Below are 17326 nucleotides of genomic sequence, written 5' to 3' on the forward strand. Positions count from 1 at the left end.
CACAGGGGGACTCTGTCTCAGGAAAACAAAACAGCCTTTCCCCATAATGCCTCTTGTGAAATGAGCTTCTTAGTGTCTTAGCCTAAAAGAAAAAGCCAGACCCAAGTGAGATTTTGCTAGTTTTGTTTTTATCTTTCCTTCCTTCACCCTCTTCCCTCATTATTTTGGCAATACTGGGTTGGAGCTCAGGGCTTGCTCTTGCCAGACTCTACCACTTGAGCCACTCCTCCAGCCCTTTTTGCTCTGGTATATTTCTCATGAACTATTTACCTGGGCTTATTTTTACCCAGGCTAGACTAGATCATGATCCTTCTGATCTCAGCCTTCCACTGGGATGATAGCTGCACACCACTGCACCCTGCTGTTGGTTGAGATGAGTTCTTGTGAACTTTTTTGTCCTGGGCTAGCCTTGAGTCATGATCCTCCCAATCTCAGTTTCCGAAGCAGCTGAGATTGCAGGTGTAAGTCACTGGCATGGGGCTTGGCTTGAGAGACTCTTGAATTCATCAGATGCACTTCTACACAGATACTTTGTTGGTGTATCCAATTTTATGTTTCCTTTAATGTTTAAAAACTTGCATGCCATTGACATTTAGGTTGTGTGCTGTTTACCCACAACTTTTCTGTTTCCTGTGGTAATTCTGAAATGTATTCTTAGGCAGTGTGGAAATGTTGACTACTTCTAACTTGGGCCTTCCCTTTACATCCCCGTCTCAATGAAAATCTGAAACAAGCAGGTAGTTCCTCGATGTCCTAGGTGTCCAGTTGATGAACCACTTGCTATCATGAAACCAGAGATTGTCTTTTTTGGTGAAAATTTACCGGAACAGTTTCATAGAGCCATGAAGTATGACAAAGATGAAGTTGATCTCCTCATTGTTATCGGGTCTTCCCTGAAAGTGAGACCAGTAGCACTGATTCCAAGTAAGTTGGCGTGGTTTTGGGGGATCATCTCAGACATCGGGCCATGGGTTGTGGAACTGTGGAACAGATCCTAGTGATCTTACTGTTTCTGTTTAAAGAGTAGTGAAGAGCTAGCTTTATGTTTTAGGTGGTATTCTTGTTCATGAAGTCTGGTGAAAATGACATTTTGGTAGGGATGAGATGAGGTCTGTCAGGACAGAAATGTTAAAATTTTAATTTATATGAAGTGTTCAAGTTAATATTTCTGAAAAAAAATTTTATTATCGGTACTGGGTTTGAAATCAAACACGTTTTAACTTTTTTTTTTTTTTTGGTGATACTGGAGTTTGAACTCAAGACTTTGTTCTTGCTAGGCAGACGTTCTACCGCTTGAACCACGCCCCCAGTCCTACTAATATTAAAATAGTGGAATGCATTTTGTATGTGGCAGAGGTTAGCTTCAGTTAATTTACATAAACTTATGGAACGCCTTATTCCATGTGTTTTTAATCTTAATACTGTAGTGATTTTTCATACTTGATTTAAGATCTAGTAAGATTAAATGTATAGCCTATTAGAAGTGAAATGTACTTGTGTAAGGTAGATTGTGGAAGCTCAAAATGACGAGTACCTTCTTGTAAAACTCAGTATTCTGGGTTATAACCCTGCTATATGAATGTAGCTTCCCTAACTATATTGGAAGCCACCGATGAGAAAATGGGAGGGAGGTTTCAGCTGCATCAGGTTTATCCTTTCATAAATTAAAGTGAGAGAAGGGCTGGAGGAGACAGTAGTATCACACCCTTGCATCATCAAACAGGCACCTAGAGCAAATAGCTGGAAGAACAGGCACGCTCTATAACTGTGCATCTTTTAGAATTCAGTCTTCCCTAAATAGCTGTGGAATCCTGTTAGTTTAGAGGATAATTTGTAATTAAGTGAAAAATGTTTTAGTATCCAAGCCTGTTTTGTTTATTTAATTAATTATTACTTATTATTGTGGTGGGGAATTGATTTCAGGATCTCATGCATTCTGGGCAAGTGTACTACCACTTGAGCCACTTTGAAATAGGGTCTAACTAATTTCGCCCAGGGTGACCTCAGCTCCAGTCCTCCTGTGTCTGCCTCTAGAGTGGCTGGGATTATAGGTGTGCACTACAGGGTACAAACCCCTTTATTTTTGAGCTTGCTTCTTTCTTGTGGTGTGTGGGGATTATGCATGCTAAGCAAGTACTCACCACTGTCACCACTGAGCTACAGCCCATTTCTTTCTCTCTCTCTCTTTTTTTTTTTTTTTTTTTTTTTTAAACATGAGGGTCTTGGTATTTTGCCCAGGCTGGTATTAAACTCATGGGCTCAAGTGATAGTCCTACCCAAGTCTCCCAAAGAGTTGTGACTAGAAACCTGTAACACCATACCTGGCTTTTTTTTTTTTTTTTTTTTTTAAAGCAAATGTTTTCTCTGGCTTAGCTTTTCTTTTAAAAGCTTTCTGTTAGGTAGTATAATAGTGTGTGATAGGCAAACATAAGTTTTTGAGAATGTAAAACCAGTTTATAATATCAGAGACTTGTGTGACTTCTTTTTGGGAGGAGGGGCAGGGAGTGCCAGGAATCGAACCTAGGGCCTTACTTCCACTTGCTAGGTGAGCACTCTACCAGAGTCCCTGTGTGCCTCTTTACATTAGGAGCTATGCAGTGCAATAGGAACTAAACACTATGTGCCAAGGACTCTTCTGTGCATCTGACATACTAACTAACTCATTTAGTCCTCATCTCAACCTTGTGGGAACATGTCACTATCCCCATTCTCTGCAGGTGACAGGAACAGAACCTGAGCTGCGTAACTGCACACCTGCTTACTAGATAGCTGTGACGTATAAAGACTCGGTTGAGTGTAAGTGGAGGCTTTAACCTCCTCTCCCTTTTTCTAACTCTCCTCTTTTTACCCTCTTTTTAGGTTCCATACCCCATGAAGTGCCTCAGATATTAATTAACAGGGAACCACTGCCTCATCTGCATTTTGATGTAGAGCTCCTTGGAGACTGTGACGTCATAATTAATGAATTGTGTCATAGGTTAGGTGGTGAATATGCCAAACTTTGTTGTAACCCTGTAAAGCTTTCAGAAATTACTGAGAAACCTCCACGAACACAAAAAGACTTGATTCATTTATCAGAGTTGCCACCAACACCTCTTCATATTTCGGAAGATTCAAGTTCACCAGAAAGAACTTCACCACCAGATTCTTCAGTGACTCTCGCACTTTTAGACCAAGCAACTGAGAGTAATGTTGATGATTTAGATGTGTCTGATTCAAAAGGTTGTATGGAAGGAAAAGCACAGGAAGTACAGACTTCTCCTAAAAACGAGAGAATTGCCATGGAAAACCCAGATTTGAAGGATGTTGGTTCCAGTACTGGAGTGAAAAATGAAAGAATTTCAGTTACTGAAACAGTGAAAAAATGCTGGCCCAATAGACTTCCAAAGGAGCAGATTAGTAAGCGGCTTGATGGTAAGAGATGCTGTTGAAGCTGGGTGCCAGTGATGTATGCCTGTAATCCTAGCTACGCAGGAGGCAGAGATCAGGAGGATCACGGTTTGAAGTTATCCGGGCCAGTAGTTCATGAGAGCCTATCTCAAAATATACCTATCACAGAAAAGGGCTGGTGGAGTGGCTTAAGTGGTAAGGACACCTGCCTAGCAAGTGTGAGGCCTTGAGTTCAAATGCCCAGTACTGAAAAAAAAAAAAAATGCTGTTGAACCTTTTGAAAGAATTATTGTAACAAAAGATTTGCAAGAAATTAGTCAAACCCAGGCCCTCATGCATACTACACAGGCACTGTCACCACTGATCTGTACTTTCAGTCCTGATAGTGTAGGTTTTATGTAGTTCAATGAAATCCATACTTACTTATTTTACAGTACTGGGATTTGAACTGAGAGCCTCAAGCCTTGCCAGGCAGGTGCTTTACCACTTGAGCCACTCCACAAGCCCACGTGTTTTAACAGTGCTGTGTATGTTGCCTTTCTCTAGGGGACGGGAAGGTGAACACTGAGTTGAGAATGGGTATTGTATTGTGTTCTGCTGTTGTCTGAGGAGTTATAAGCTGGTAGGAATGATGACTGAGATTTTGGGTGCATACTGTCAGCTGCTTTGAGCTATCTCTCATAGAAACTGTCATTTCTCTGCTCCCAGTTGGGAAAACTAAGGCCCAGATAGATTAAGTACCCTATGCAAGGTAACAGCTAGGCAGTGGAAGAGCCAAACTAATTTCCAGGTCTATCCTTAGTCCTCTTAACTATGCTGTGTTGTTCCAAGTCTTGAAAACATCTCTGATTCTTCTCTTGAGTATCAGGAATACCACCTGCCCTGCTTCCCTGCTTCAACACATGCAAAGTGTCAATTAGTATTAATTAACTTAGGTGAAATAGCCTAAGTTTCACCTGCAGTTTGGAAAGTGGTGTTTAAGTCAAAGTAGTATATATGGGTAAAATCCTAATCAGTGTAAAAAAATCTCTCTTTAACTTAGGTTTAACAGTTTTGCACAGCTTAGAACATTGTCTCATACTATTTACCATACTTGGTGGAAACTGACAAATCTTAAATAAATGTGTGTAAGTGTTGCATTCATTTGCTGTAAAGTAAGTTCAGCTGAATAAATCTTTGGGCCTTTGTCCTACAAGGCACTATATTAAGTTCTGGATCTACTCATGTTTGTCTACAGTTACAAAAGTGGGCGATAAATGTTTCATTAACATTTTAGTACAGATGTTGAAGCAGAACAAAGTACTTTGGTTTGAATAAAACACTGAAAAGTTTAGGTTCTACTTAGAGATTAGGTTATAGAAGACTTTCAGGGGACAAAAAAGTTTTCTTATGTTTGCAGTGTGGCAAAGACAGAAGTGAAATTGCTACTGACTTAGGTAACTGAAGCCTAAGCCTCTACCATACAGTCTACATATACACTAGATGACTTCTGCACTGGGAATTTTCCTTGAATGTCTGACAGATTCGTCATGTATACAACTCTGTCCCCGGAAACAAAGAGTAAATCTGGAGCAGTCTGTTTATATTAGAATTGATTTTACTAAGCGTAGAGATTTTTACCTTTAGGTACATACAGGCTTTGGAATTAGGTATGTGATGACCAGTAGACTTCACTCACATTTTAGTTATCCAGTTAATCACCTAGTTCTCATTCTCTGAGTTCAACGGTAAAAAGGAAGAAATGGTTAATACAGTAAGTAAATATTGAATGTCTTGATAGAGGGCAAAAACATAGAAAGGTAATGGACTGTTCAATTCTTGGTATGTGTGTGTTGGTGGAGGGTTGGGGAGACGGAGCAGAATACAACTAAAAGTGCAACCATGTGCTGAGGCCCTTGAAAGACTGGGTATGAATGGAAGGAAATTGCCCAGTTTTGTGTACCAGGTGGGGTTTTCTTTTAGCACTGTAATACTTAACTGCTTGCCGCAACTGTGCAAATTAGTACTGATACCTTAGAAAGCTGAATACATTTTCTTTTAACAGGGAAACAGTGGCTTTCAGAGTAATTTGTAGTAATTGTGAAATCAATTTTGTGGATTCAGGTCAAAATTGTCACACAATTCAAATAGGTTTCACTGTGAGAACTGTATTATGAAAAACTCTATCTTAAAAAACTTGAGAGCCACTTCAAAGAGAACTTAGATATGCTAGTAAGCGTCTCAGTGCTGTGTGCTGATGTAGCGACGAGGTTTTTATGATTGAGTCTAGTGCAACAAATACATTAATTAGGTGAGAAAACAGACTTAGTAGCTGCTTGTTCTTGTGAATTCAAGGGTAGAAAACTTCACTAATTTTACACTTTCATAGATCCTACCCTTTGATGGAAAAAAACCAACAAATTTGACAAATGTATTTGTGGTTTGAAGTGATATGCTTGATCATCTTAGAAGAGTTGTCATTCCTGACCTGGGCTTGTTCCATGGCACCAGGGGAGGAAATCAGGAGATTCTCCTTATCATCACCGAGTATGAATTTGGGAGGACTTGAGGTTAAAGACCAGTGCTAGGCTAGTGCTTCTCTTAACTAATGTGTGTAGGACTTTTTCAAAAATGCAGATTGTGGGGCTGAGGTATAGCTCAGTGGTAGAACTAAGCTCTCTGATCTGATGCCATTAGTATCCACAGACTGCATTTTGAATAGGTTGGAGACATGGACAAAACAAGTTAAATGAAAGTACTTAAATGAGTATACTAGCATGTGTCTGTAATTTTAGCACTCAGCATGCTGAACAGTAAGATCTCCAGTTCAAGACCACCTGGGCTGCAGAGCCAGACCTTGTTTCAAAAGAAAAAAAGCAGTGGGTACCCTAAAAGTGGTATTTAACTCATTATGAATTGGGTGTCTAATGTAGGCTGGGCCAATACTTCATCAGTGCTCTAAAAAGGAATTGTTAAATAACTATTGAATAATGATTCTATACTTCCCCCCCTCACACTTAATTCATAAAAGTTGGTAAAATTGCTTCATTTTATAGATGGGGGAACTGAGATAGAGATAACTTTATGTACAAAAACCTAGTAAGTGGTATAGCTATGATTTGAACTCAGGACACTAAAACAGTTTTGTTGTTTAAAAAAAAAAACCACTAATAGTAATAGCCTCCGATGAGATACATATTTTGGCAGTACTGGAATTGAACTCAGGATCTCATGCTTCCTAAGCAGGTACTCTATTGATTGAGCCACTCCTCCAGCCCCAGTAATGATACTTGTTAAGTCTCAGAAACCTGAAAGTAACTATTCTTTCATTGGTATATTTCAGGTAATCAGTTTCTATTTTTACCACCAAATCGTTACATTTTCCATGGCGCTGAGGTATATTCAGACTCTGAAGATGACATCATATCTTCTAGTTCATGTGGCAGTAACAGTGATAGTGGCACATGCCAGAGTCCAAGTTTTGAGGAGCCCTTGGAAGATGAAAGTGAGATTGAAGAATTCTACAATGGCCTAGAAGATGATGCTGATGTCCCAGACAGAGCTGGAGAAGCTGGATTTGGGGCTGAAGGAGGTGATCAAGAGCCAGTTAATGAAGCTATACCCAGGAAACAGGAAGCAACAGACATGAACTATCCATCAGACAAGTCATAATGTAATGATTGTCCAGGTACAAGAACTGTCCCACCAGCATTAGGAACTTTAGCATGTCAGAATGAATGTTTACTTGTGAACTCAACAGAGCAAGGAAAACAAAGGTGTAATATTTATAGACTGGGTAAAATAGATTGTTTTTCCATGGTGATTTTTTAACTTCCATTATTTCTGTACTTGTACACTCAACACTAACTTTTTTTTGGAAGGTACTAAGTATCTTTAATCAGCTGTTGGTTCAAACTTCACTTTCTTTTAAAGGTTCATTTGTATGATACATTCGTATGTACATATTTTTTGTTTTTGTCTAATGAGTTTCAACATTTCAAAGTTTTCAAAAAGCCATTGGAATGTTAGATTAAAGGGAACAGCTTATCTAGACCAAAGAATGGTATTTTCACAATTTTCTTTGTAACATTGAATGGTTTGAAGTCCTCAAAATCAGTTCTGCTGAACTTTTGATCATTTAGCACAATTACCTATTTTTAAACACTGGCATTTTCCAAAATTTATGGCAGCTAACTTTTTAAAAATTACAAATGACATGCAATGTGAGAAGGATATCAACAATAAGGAAGAGCACTCAGTTGTCTTTACTTTTTAAAAGTAAGACTTGGTGCTAAGAGTTTTCAGGAGTATTGTATTTCAAATGAAGATGGCTTTTGTACTTCCGACGGACATGTGTTCTGTATTGGCTTATAAAACTAACCTGATAAATAAATACTTTGGCAATGTTTCGGCTGCTTTAGAAATTATAGTGCCTGCCTGCATCCCCTTAGTTTTGAATATTTGCCATTGTTGTTTAAATACCTATCACTGTGGTAGAGCTTGCATTGATCCTTTTCCTGAAGTATTAAACTGCCAAGATGTGAATATGCAAAGCCTTTCTGAATCTGTAATAATGGTACTTCTACTGGGGAGAGTGTAATATTTTGGACTGCTGTTTTTCCATTAATGAGGAGAGCAACAGGCCCTTGATTACAGTTCCAAAGTAATAAGATTTTAATTGTAACTCAGCCAGAAAGTACATGTCTCCTGTTGGGAGGATTTGGTGTAATAAATACCAAACTGCTAGCCTAGTATTATGGAGATGAATATTGATGTAACTTGTAATAGAATAGTTAATGGAACTAGTTTCTTATAATTGATCTTTATTTAAAAGCTTAGTCTGCCTTAAAATGAGATCAATTTTCTCAACTGCAGAAGCTTCTAGCCTTTCAAAAAAAGTCCATACTTCATACAACTGCACAGTAAGCATTTATTTTACAAACCTTTTCTGAACATTACTCCCAAATGATGAAGTATTCTTTTGTTGGTTTAGTATTTATTACAATCAAAAGGGTTTGAAATACAGCTGTTCTTTATGTATGAAATTCCCAGCAAGGACCATTACTGCCAGAAGAAAACTGTATTGAATGGCCATTTCCCTACCTAAGAGATGTCTTATCAATCTGAATTTGGCTACACTAAAGAATGCAGTATTTAGTTTTCCATTTGCATGATGTGTTTGTGCTATAGATGATATTTTAAATTGAAAAATTTGTTTTAAATTATTTTTACAGTGAAGACTGTTTTCAGCTCTTTTTATATTGTACATAGTCTTTTATGTAATCTACTGGCATATGTTTTGTAGACTGTTTAATGACTGGATATCTTCCTCCAACTTTTGAAATACAAAACCAGTGTTTTATACTTGTACACGGTTTTAAAGTCTATTAAAATTGTCATTTGACTTTTTTTCCCGTTAACTTTTAGGCTGAGATGCCTTCTTCATAGTCTACATTTCTTCAGTTTAGAACACTGGCTTAAACGGCCCAGTACTTAAAAATACTGGTTGTAAAATGATGCACCATGAAAATTAATGTCTCAGAATTAGTATTTCAGGTATACTAAATGCCTGGGGCCTTAGCAGGTAAATGGAGGGGGGAAGGGCAGGGCATGGAATAAGAACTATAAAACATCAGGTTAAGCTAAGGTGGCAGTGGCTGAAGCATGTAGTCTTAGCTACTTGGGAGGCTGAGATTGGGAGGATCATGGTTCCAGGCCAGGCCAGCCTAGGAATTTGAGAGACCCCAATAGCTGGGTGTGGTCAGGTCAGCCTGGGCAAAAATTGAGATCCTGGGAATTTGAGAGACCCCAATAGCTGGGTGTGGTAGTGCGTATCCAGCTACTATGAGAAGTGTGATGGATCACAGTTCAGGTCAGCCTGGGCAAAAATTGAGATCCTGTGTTCAAAATAACCAGAGTAAAAAGGACGAGAAGCTTGGCTTATGTGGTAAGAGTACCAACCAAAGCAAGTACTAAGTTCAAACCCCAGCACCAACCCCCACCCCCCCCCAAAAAATCACAGAAATGCTTCAATGAAAATACTGTTTTAGTGGCCTTATCTGTAAAGGATACCCATTGCTTACCAGTGCTTTTTAAAGCTAAATCACTGAAAAGTACAGGTCCATAATCCTTTATCCAAGCCCTTGGGCTTACTTGGCATTTTGGAATTCGGAGTTTTAGAGAATTAGCATATATGTAATAGCCCAGAGAGGCCATAGTCCCGTTTAGTGAAATCATAGCCTCAGCAATTCAGATCAGGTTTTGCTGCAAAATGAGGTAGGCTTTTTTTTCCCCCCCACTTCGGACAATGGAGGCAAGAGTGTGTTAAGTTGTAGGCCAGCCTGGGTTACCTCTCAAAAAAAAAAAAGTGATAGGGAATAGGTATATATACAATCCAAAGAGAAACTTGCCCTGAATGCAGCCATTTTTTGAAGTTCTTGAATCTTATATGAGAACCACTGAAAATTTAAATATTAAACCAATAAATCTTTATTATTTAAACAGTTTTCACGGCCATTTTTATAAATTTAAAAAATAAATATTTGCATTTTAGCAAAGTCACACGGATTGCATCAACTCACTTTCACAATATAACATGAGATAACTAAGCATCAGCACCATAAAACTGGCAAGATCTGTTTCTTAAAATTCAAGGAAGTAGTTCGTAAGCACTGAAGATCCCAGCTATGTACTAACCTGCAGCATCAATAGTTTGGAAAGCTGTAAGTCAGTGATCACTTCTCATAGGAGCCAATGTTTCTATTTCTGGCACATGTAGAGACAAAGTTCTTCCATTACTAAGTATCAATAGCTTCCTGATCCCTTTCTGTCAGCATCTCAGGATTCACGAACGAAAGAACTACAAGTTATTTAGTATAATTCTTATCTGTAATTTAGGTTTGCACAGACATTTATTCTAACAAAAGGATTGTTTCCACCATGCTGCTTCCTCCCTTTTCATAGAATCTCAGACTTAAGATTTAAATCATAATTAACTTAATGTTTATCTTAGTTCAATTACAACCATAGAAACTGTACTGTTATCTGAACATAGCTATTTTATTATAAAACTTAACATTATTTACAAAATGGAAAAATAATCAAGTGAATGTTGCAGGCCAAAGCTAAAGGTTTTTCACCCAGTGATTGAAGAAAAGTTAAGCCACACTTCCATGCACTCACGTAGATCATTTCTGAAATATGCAAACTCTTAAAATTCATGTTAGTAAAACTTTAATGTATTCACAATACTTGTATGCTTATGAGGAAGATGGGGAGGAAATCCATGGTTCTGTACAGTAAGTTTAGCATTAACAATTTGTTCATATTCCTTTAGTATTTTTGACTTTCATAGCATCAAACATTTTGCAAGTTAACTGTAATAATAGTATGTCTGTCACTTTGCTAAATTCATCACCACAAGAAAAACACAGTAGTTTAATGCTTTTGCACTAAACTGAAGTTACATCTCCAAAGTTATATTAGACTGAAGCCTTCATTGTGGTCAATAGCTTGGATCAGTTTAGAGCGCAGAGTTTCTTTTTCTGTATATTTTGGAAGATCTAGAAGATTAAAACAGGTATGGGAAACTGGAAGATACTCCTCACCACCTCCTGTTGACTGGATGACTAATTTCAGACTCTTCATGCCAAGAATAGGAATGCGATCACTACCTGTCAAAAACACTGCCAAGAGAAGATTCATTTAGATGAAACAGCAGCTAATACTCAGTAGCCACTACAGGAGGCTGTACATGAACAGCTGCTCTATGGTGGGAATGGAAAACAAGATTCGTAAGACATACCAATTACCCACCTACACACTACATTTTCTTTAAAAGTGTGATTTCTATGGGCTGGCAGAGTGGCTCAAGTGGTAGAGCACCTGCCTAGCAAATTCGAGGCCAAGTTCAAACCCACATTGCACCAAAAGAAAGAGTGATCTCAATATTACCGTACAGGTGGGGCTCAATGTTTGATCAGTGACTGTTGGCACTGACAAAAACATTGTGCAAGCTCTTTTGCAAAGAGCCATTTAGAGAACTGGTTGATCAGCCAAATACAAAATGCAGTTTTGGGGTTTTTTTTTTTGGCAGTACTGGGGTTTGAACTCAGGGCCTCATACTTTGTAGGCAGGCACTCTACTAATTGAGCCACTCTGCCAGCCAGATTTTTGTTGTTTTTTTATTGATTCCTTTTTCTATTTGATCAAAAATTTATGATGGGCAGCTACAACTTTAATAATGTTCACAGAGTAAAATGTCATCTTTATAATAGAGGATTTAACTAAGATTCTCAAAAGATTGCCAAAAATATTGAATATCAAAAGGAATATGTGACCACTTTTTTAAGTAAATCAGGTTTCAATCAGAATTCAGATTTTTCTTTTCTTTTCTTTTTTTTTTTGAGATGGGGTTTCACTACATAGTCCAGGCTGGCCTCAAACTTCTGATCAAATTTGTGATCTTCTTTGCCTCAACATCCCTGGTGTTGGGATTGCAGGTGTGCATCACCATGTCCAGGGTAGAATTAAGGTTGTAAATGAGGGCATTAAGGCCTGGAAAAGAAAAGTTGTGTTTTCTGCAGAAATTCCCAAAGTTTTGGTGCTGAAACAGAGTTAAAAAAAAAAAAAAAAAAAGGCCACAGAAAAGAGCTATACTCCAAAAATCTTTTTAGAATTTCTAAAAGGCATTCTACAATCCTAGCTTAGTTTTTAAAATGTTTCTTTTCTATGAACAAATGCTATTTTGGAGGCAATTAAGAACACAGATTAGCACTGAAAAATTTAGTTGAAAATTTAAGGCAACTTTAAAGCAGGTGCTGGTGGCTCACACCTGTAATCCTAGCTACTTGGGAGGCTGACATCAGGAGGATTGTGGTTCAAGGCCAACCTGGGCAAATAGTTCTGGAGACCCCCATCTCCAAAAAAAAAAACAGAGCAAAAGGTACTGGAGGTGTGGCTCAAGTGGTTGAGCGCCTGTTTTGCAAGTGCAAAGCCCTGAGATCAAACCCCAGTCCTACCAAAAAAAAAAATCAGGACCTTGGTATACTGTAAAAACAACCCTGTTTACTAAAGTGAACCAATCAATATTCTATAAGCTTAATTAGAGTGCTATGATAAAATATGGAACTAGTTAAAAATACTTACAGAGAAATTGTTTTTTCTTTTCCAGTGGTAATTCATGAAATACTTCCCAAAAAATTTTTATTGTAGGATGGTCTGCCCAATATTCCCCTTTGTATTCTGTATTCTAAAAACAAAATAACCTTGTATTAATCTTAACAGGCATTAGTCTTTATCTGTAAGCTTCCATGGTCCGAGTCTGAAACCTGGACACTGCGGATGATTTTATCCACTATCTCCTGGGCATAGTGCAATCTGAAGCTGTAAGCTCCAGGAGAAAGGGAAGAAGAGATTGTATGAGTCACCAGAAATATCTCCTCATCACTTCAAAAACATGAAAGGGACAGTACTATCTTCATAAGTAGATATATGAATAAAGATAAATTGCTAAAATAATGCTAAAGAATTATTAAAAGTTCAACATCATGAACAGAAGTTGAATTATTTTTACATTCTACCTCTCCTTTACAAAAATGCTACTAAGAGCAACATGAAGAATGTCCTGTGGTAGTTTCTGAGATAACCCCTGAAGACCCTCCTGGTATTCAAGTCCTGTGCAGTCAGTCACCTTCCAAAATGAATGGGCCCAACCAATCATCAGAATATTGTGGATATGAGCAATATATGACTTCTGGGGTGGGTCATAAAAACAAAACACCTCTTGGCTTCAGTACCTCATTCACTCAGGGAGTGCAGTGCTATTTCATGAGGACACTCAAATAGCCTATGGAGAGAGATCCTTATGGTGGCAAATGCCCTGGGTGTGAAGCAAATCTCCTCCTCCATCAAGTCTTTAGGATGACTACATCAGTAACCAACATCTTGCCTGTAACATTCTCAGAGACTCCTGAGCCAAGAGTACACAGCTAAGCCACTCCTGAATTTCTGACCCATAGAAATTGTGTGAGATAATGTTACCTTTAAGCCAGTAAGGTTAGGATAATCTGCAGCAACAGAACTTACAATTCTGTTCAAAAAAATACTAGTAAAAATAAAATTTAAGAGAGGAGATAAGAAGAAGTGAATAATTTGTATTTTGACAGGTTCTTTCAGACCCAACCATGATTGGCTTTAACTTTCAGTTCTCAGAATCCAAAGATCCTTCTAGCACTAGGATCTTTGCACATACTGCACCACTTAACAGCTATCATTTACAGACACATCATTCTCTCTTTATTCATCAGGCTAATTTCTACTTACCCCTTAAGACTCAGATCCAATGTCACCTAGTTCATTCACTGATTTCTTCAACAAACATACAGTGAGTTTTAGTCAATGTTTTGGGCCTGGGGAAACTGCAGTGAACAAAATCCTTACTTACCCTGTGGAATTTACCATCTACCAAAAGGCTTTTTTAGATTGAACAAGCTCTGATTAATGAGGGTTAATTCAGAGAACGAAGAAAACACATTCAGTTTTGGCTGGGGTTTCTATTCAGCCTGCACCACAGATGACATTCTCCTCTATCAACCATACCATCAATGCAACCGAATACAAAAATGCTATCCTTAATGCATATACAGTTCAAGTCCATTCATTGTGAAGTAAAAAGTTTTCCTATAAAAAGGCAGTAATAAATTGTATAAAAATGGAAAACTCATTAGTATTGTGGTAAGTTAAAAAATAAAAAAAAGGAAAGCACCACTAAAAAGAGATTTCTATCAATGTCATGTTCTTTTGTCTTTCCACTTAAACAATGTCAAAGGTTTGTTTTAGCCTACCTTTTCCAGTTCTTTCCAGTCGTAATTTGTATTTCCAATAACCATTGCTTGTAGTTCATTAGGCTGGAAGAGCAGAAGGACTTTTCCTCCACAGACCTTATGAAAGCCCGCATGGAAAGCATCAAATAAGGAAGCCACTGATTTATTGAATATGTAATCCACATAAGCATCAACAAATTCCTGCCTAGAAATAAAAAGGACACATGCACAGATTACAAAAATCAATTACAGAGAATACATAACATAGTATAATTAAACTTCTGAGTGGCTCCTGTAGTTTCTGCTACTTTTCTACCAGACTCAGAAAAATATGAGTAGGGCTCAAAGGGGACAAAGTCATTATCAGACCATAGGTTCAACCCCCAGCACCCTCACAAATCAGCTATATCCATGAGGTATTCACAATTACTCTTAAGCCACTCCTAATGGAAAAAAAAATGTAAACTTCTATGGGCAAAAGTTTACATTTATAAACTTATAAATTATAAGCAGTTTATAAATTTATAAATTATAATTTATAAACTTAAAAATAAGCTGCTTATAAATTATAACAGATTTTGGCTATCTACCAAAATACTCTTAAAATACTAACCACTGAAAATTGATGTATTACCTCAGATGCATCACTAAAGAGTGATCTGCTATAAACACTGGGTGCTGAAAAAATGAGAGCACTGGGATTCAGACTTGTGGGTTCCAAGGAAGCTGAACAAAATTTATTTTAAAAAGGGCTGGTGGAGTGACTCAAGTGGTAGAGAGTGCCTAGCAAGCATGAGTCCCTGAGTTCAAACTCCAATACTACAAACAAGCTGGGCACCAGTAGCTCATGCCTATAATCCTAGCTACTTCGGAGGCTGAGACTGGGAGGATCACAGTTGGAGGTCAGTCCAGGGAAACAGTGAGACCCACCTCCAAAATAACCAGAGCAAAATGGACTGGAGGTGTGGCTTGTAGAAGAGCACCTGCTTTGTAAGCATGAGGCCCTGAGTTCAAATCCCAGTCCCACCAAAAACAAAACAAAGCCAACAAATGGTTAGTAAGCATTCTTTTAGGCTAATCACTAAAGATTACAAGTATGTTTCTTTTTATATGTATGTGCAGTATACATTCTTCAGATACAAAAGGAAAGGATAAAGAAAACAGGAAACTCCTTTATACAATAAAGGAACTGAAGTTTAAACTCAGGGATTCATGCTTGTAAAACAAGCACTCTACTGCTTGAGCTACACCTCCAGTTCATTTTGTATTGGTTCTTTTGGAGATGAAGTCTCATAATTTGTTTGCCTGGGCTGGCCTCAAAGTGTGATCTTCCCAATTTCAGCGGTGCCCGGCTACAAGCATTTTTATGAAACAATCCAGTTAAACAAATAGTAAGAATAGATATGCAAGGATTAATATTTTATATCTTTGTCTTCCAAATAAAAAAGGATAATTCTATAAGTTCAATCATCTTCAGACAATATTCTTAGCAAGTTATCAAGAAATTCCGAATTGAATTTATTAGGAAGAGAAAAATGTTTAAAGGAGGCCACTGTAAAATACAAAATTGGTAGGCCTAAGGAAAAAAACCAATGGTATATGCTATTAGGTTCAGATGAGGAAATGGTGAATTATGTCATGTATAAATTTATAATTCATTCAATTAGAAAGTTAAATTCATCTATAGTAGTTAAATCCCTTAAGTACAAAATTCTAGATCATTTTACATGCCCACATATTTTTGTCAAAATTCTTTATTTTCAGCTAAATAATCTATATGAACTTTGGTTTTTTTATCCAAGGTACTAGAGTTTGAACTCAGGGCCTATGCTTGCTAGGCAGGTGTTCTACCACTTGAGCTATGCATACAGCCCATGTGAAATATTTTTAGGAACTAAGAATCAGTGCAACTATAGAACCTTTAAAAGCAGAAAAACATCAAGGGGTAGAGTGCCTGCCTAGCAAGCATAGGGCCTCAAATCTGAGTACTGCCAAAAAAAAAAGAAAAAAATCTACCATAGTCAAAAAACAAGTTGTTTTTTTTGTTTTGTTTTGTTTTTAAAACAACAGCTAGGCCAGGCACCAGTATCTCATGCTTGTAATCCTAGCTACTTGGGAGGCAAAGATCAGGAGGATCATGGTTTGAAGCCAGCCTGGACAAATAGTTAGACCCTATCTCAAAAAAACTCATCCAAAAAAAAAAAAAAAAAAAAAAAAAAAAAAAAAAAAAGTGCTGACAGAGTGATTCAAACAGTAGAGCACCTGTCTGGTAAGCACGAGTCCCTGAGTTCAAACCCCCCAGAGTTCCCTCCCCGCAAAAAAAACCAGCTAGAAGGACCTAAAATTCTTTCACACCATTTTAACAACAGCTTTATTTTGACCAAAGATATATTCATAGTTCAACAGTAATAATCCTAATAGCCAACATTTACTGAGCACGTACATGTGCTAGGTCCTATTCCAAGTATCTTAAAATTATTTATTTCTTCACCTCATCCTCAAAATAACCCCATGAAGCAGGTATAATTTCTCATTCATTTTACAGAAAAGAAGACTAAAAAGTATGGAGACATCAACTAATTAAAGTCACACAGCCTCCAAATATCAGAATCAGGATTACAATTGTTTGGATGACATCCTATCCTAGACAGCAGCCACTGACCTAGTTTTGTGCAAAGAATTATAACCAAATAGAAGGGAAGGAAGCAGCTCTGTCCTGTGCTTCTTGACCACAAATTCCTGCTCCTTGAAGCCAGTGACTTGTTAACTTTTTCTTACTTCTCCTGATATTTACCCTCAAGCATCTAACAATACATTTCTATTGTTAACCCTTTATTTTCAATTTTAAATATTATCTAACGAACTTTATACTTGCTGGGAAAGGGAGAATTTATCTTTTGACTGTTCCACTCTCACTTTCCCTCCTCCCCATACCCTCATATAAGAATTTCTGACCCAATGTTCACTGTATTTTTATGATTATAAATACTAACAATTAAGTTGCAAAGTATTCTCTGCTACTTCATTCCTAACTTCTCCAACAGAAATGTCAATTTCTTATATATTAACTGAAATATGTTAGAAAGCATTAGCTGCATCTTTCTTCTCAAGTCCTCTATCCTCTTGGTCTAACT

At 37.5% G+C, this 17326-nt stretch overlaps 2 protein-coding genes across 12 annotated transcripts in view; one reads left to right on the forward strand and one right to left on the reverse strand.

The window, feature by feature from the left end:
• The window catches only part of Sirt1 (sirtuin 1), a 24964-nt gene extending 17923 nt beyond the window's left edge, over positions 1 to 7041 (forward strand). For 2 of the 4 annotated variants that reach the window (XM_074078990.1, XM_074078992.1), the window contains exons 7-9: positions 735 to 924; positions 2860 to 3414; positions 6713 to 7041. In XM_074078990.1, coding sequence (XP_073935091.1) covers positions 735 to 924; positions 2860 to 3414; positions 6713 to 7041 — 1074 coding nt within the window. The remainder of the gene's footprint in view (positions 1 to 734; positions 925 to 2859; positions 3415 to 6712) is intronic. The other 2 variants (XM_074078991.1, XM_074078993.1) reach the window with 1 other exon arrangement.
• Herc4 (HECT and RLD domain containing E3 ubiquitin protein ligase 4) overlaps positions 732 to 17326 on the reverse strand; it is a 123470-nt gene continuing 106875 nt past the window's right edge. For 7 of the 8 annotated variants that reach the window (XM_074078988.1, XM_074078989.1, XM_074078985.1 and 4 more), the window contains 3 exons: positions 14214 to 14397; positions 12517 to 12619; positions 732 to 11054 (listed from right to left, as the gene is read on the reverse strand). In XM_074078988.1, coding sequence (XP_073935089.1) covers positions 10846 to 11054; positions 12517 to 12619; positions 14214 to 14397 — 496 coding nt within the window. In that variant the 3' untranslated portion in view covers positions 732 to 10845. The remainder of the gene's footprint in view (positions 11055 to 12516; positions 12620 to 14213; positions 14398 to 17326) is intronic. The other variant, XR_012449726.1, reaches the window with a different exon arrangement.

The sequence above is a fragment of the Castor canadensis genome, chromosome 7, assembly GCF_047511655.1.
Source record: "Castor canadensis chromosome 7, mCasCan1.hap1v2, whole genome shotgun sequence".
In the NCBI taxonomy this organism is placed as follows: Eukaryota; Metazoa; Chordata; class Mammalia; order Rodentia; family Castoridae; genus Castor; species Castor canadensis.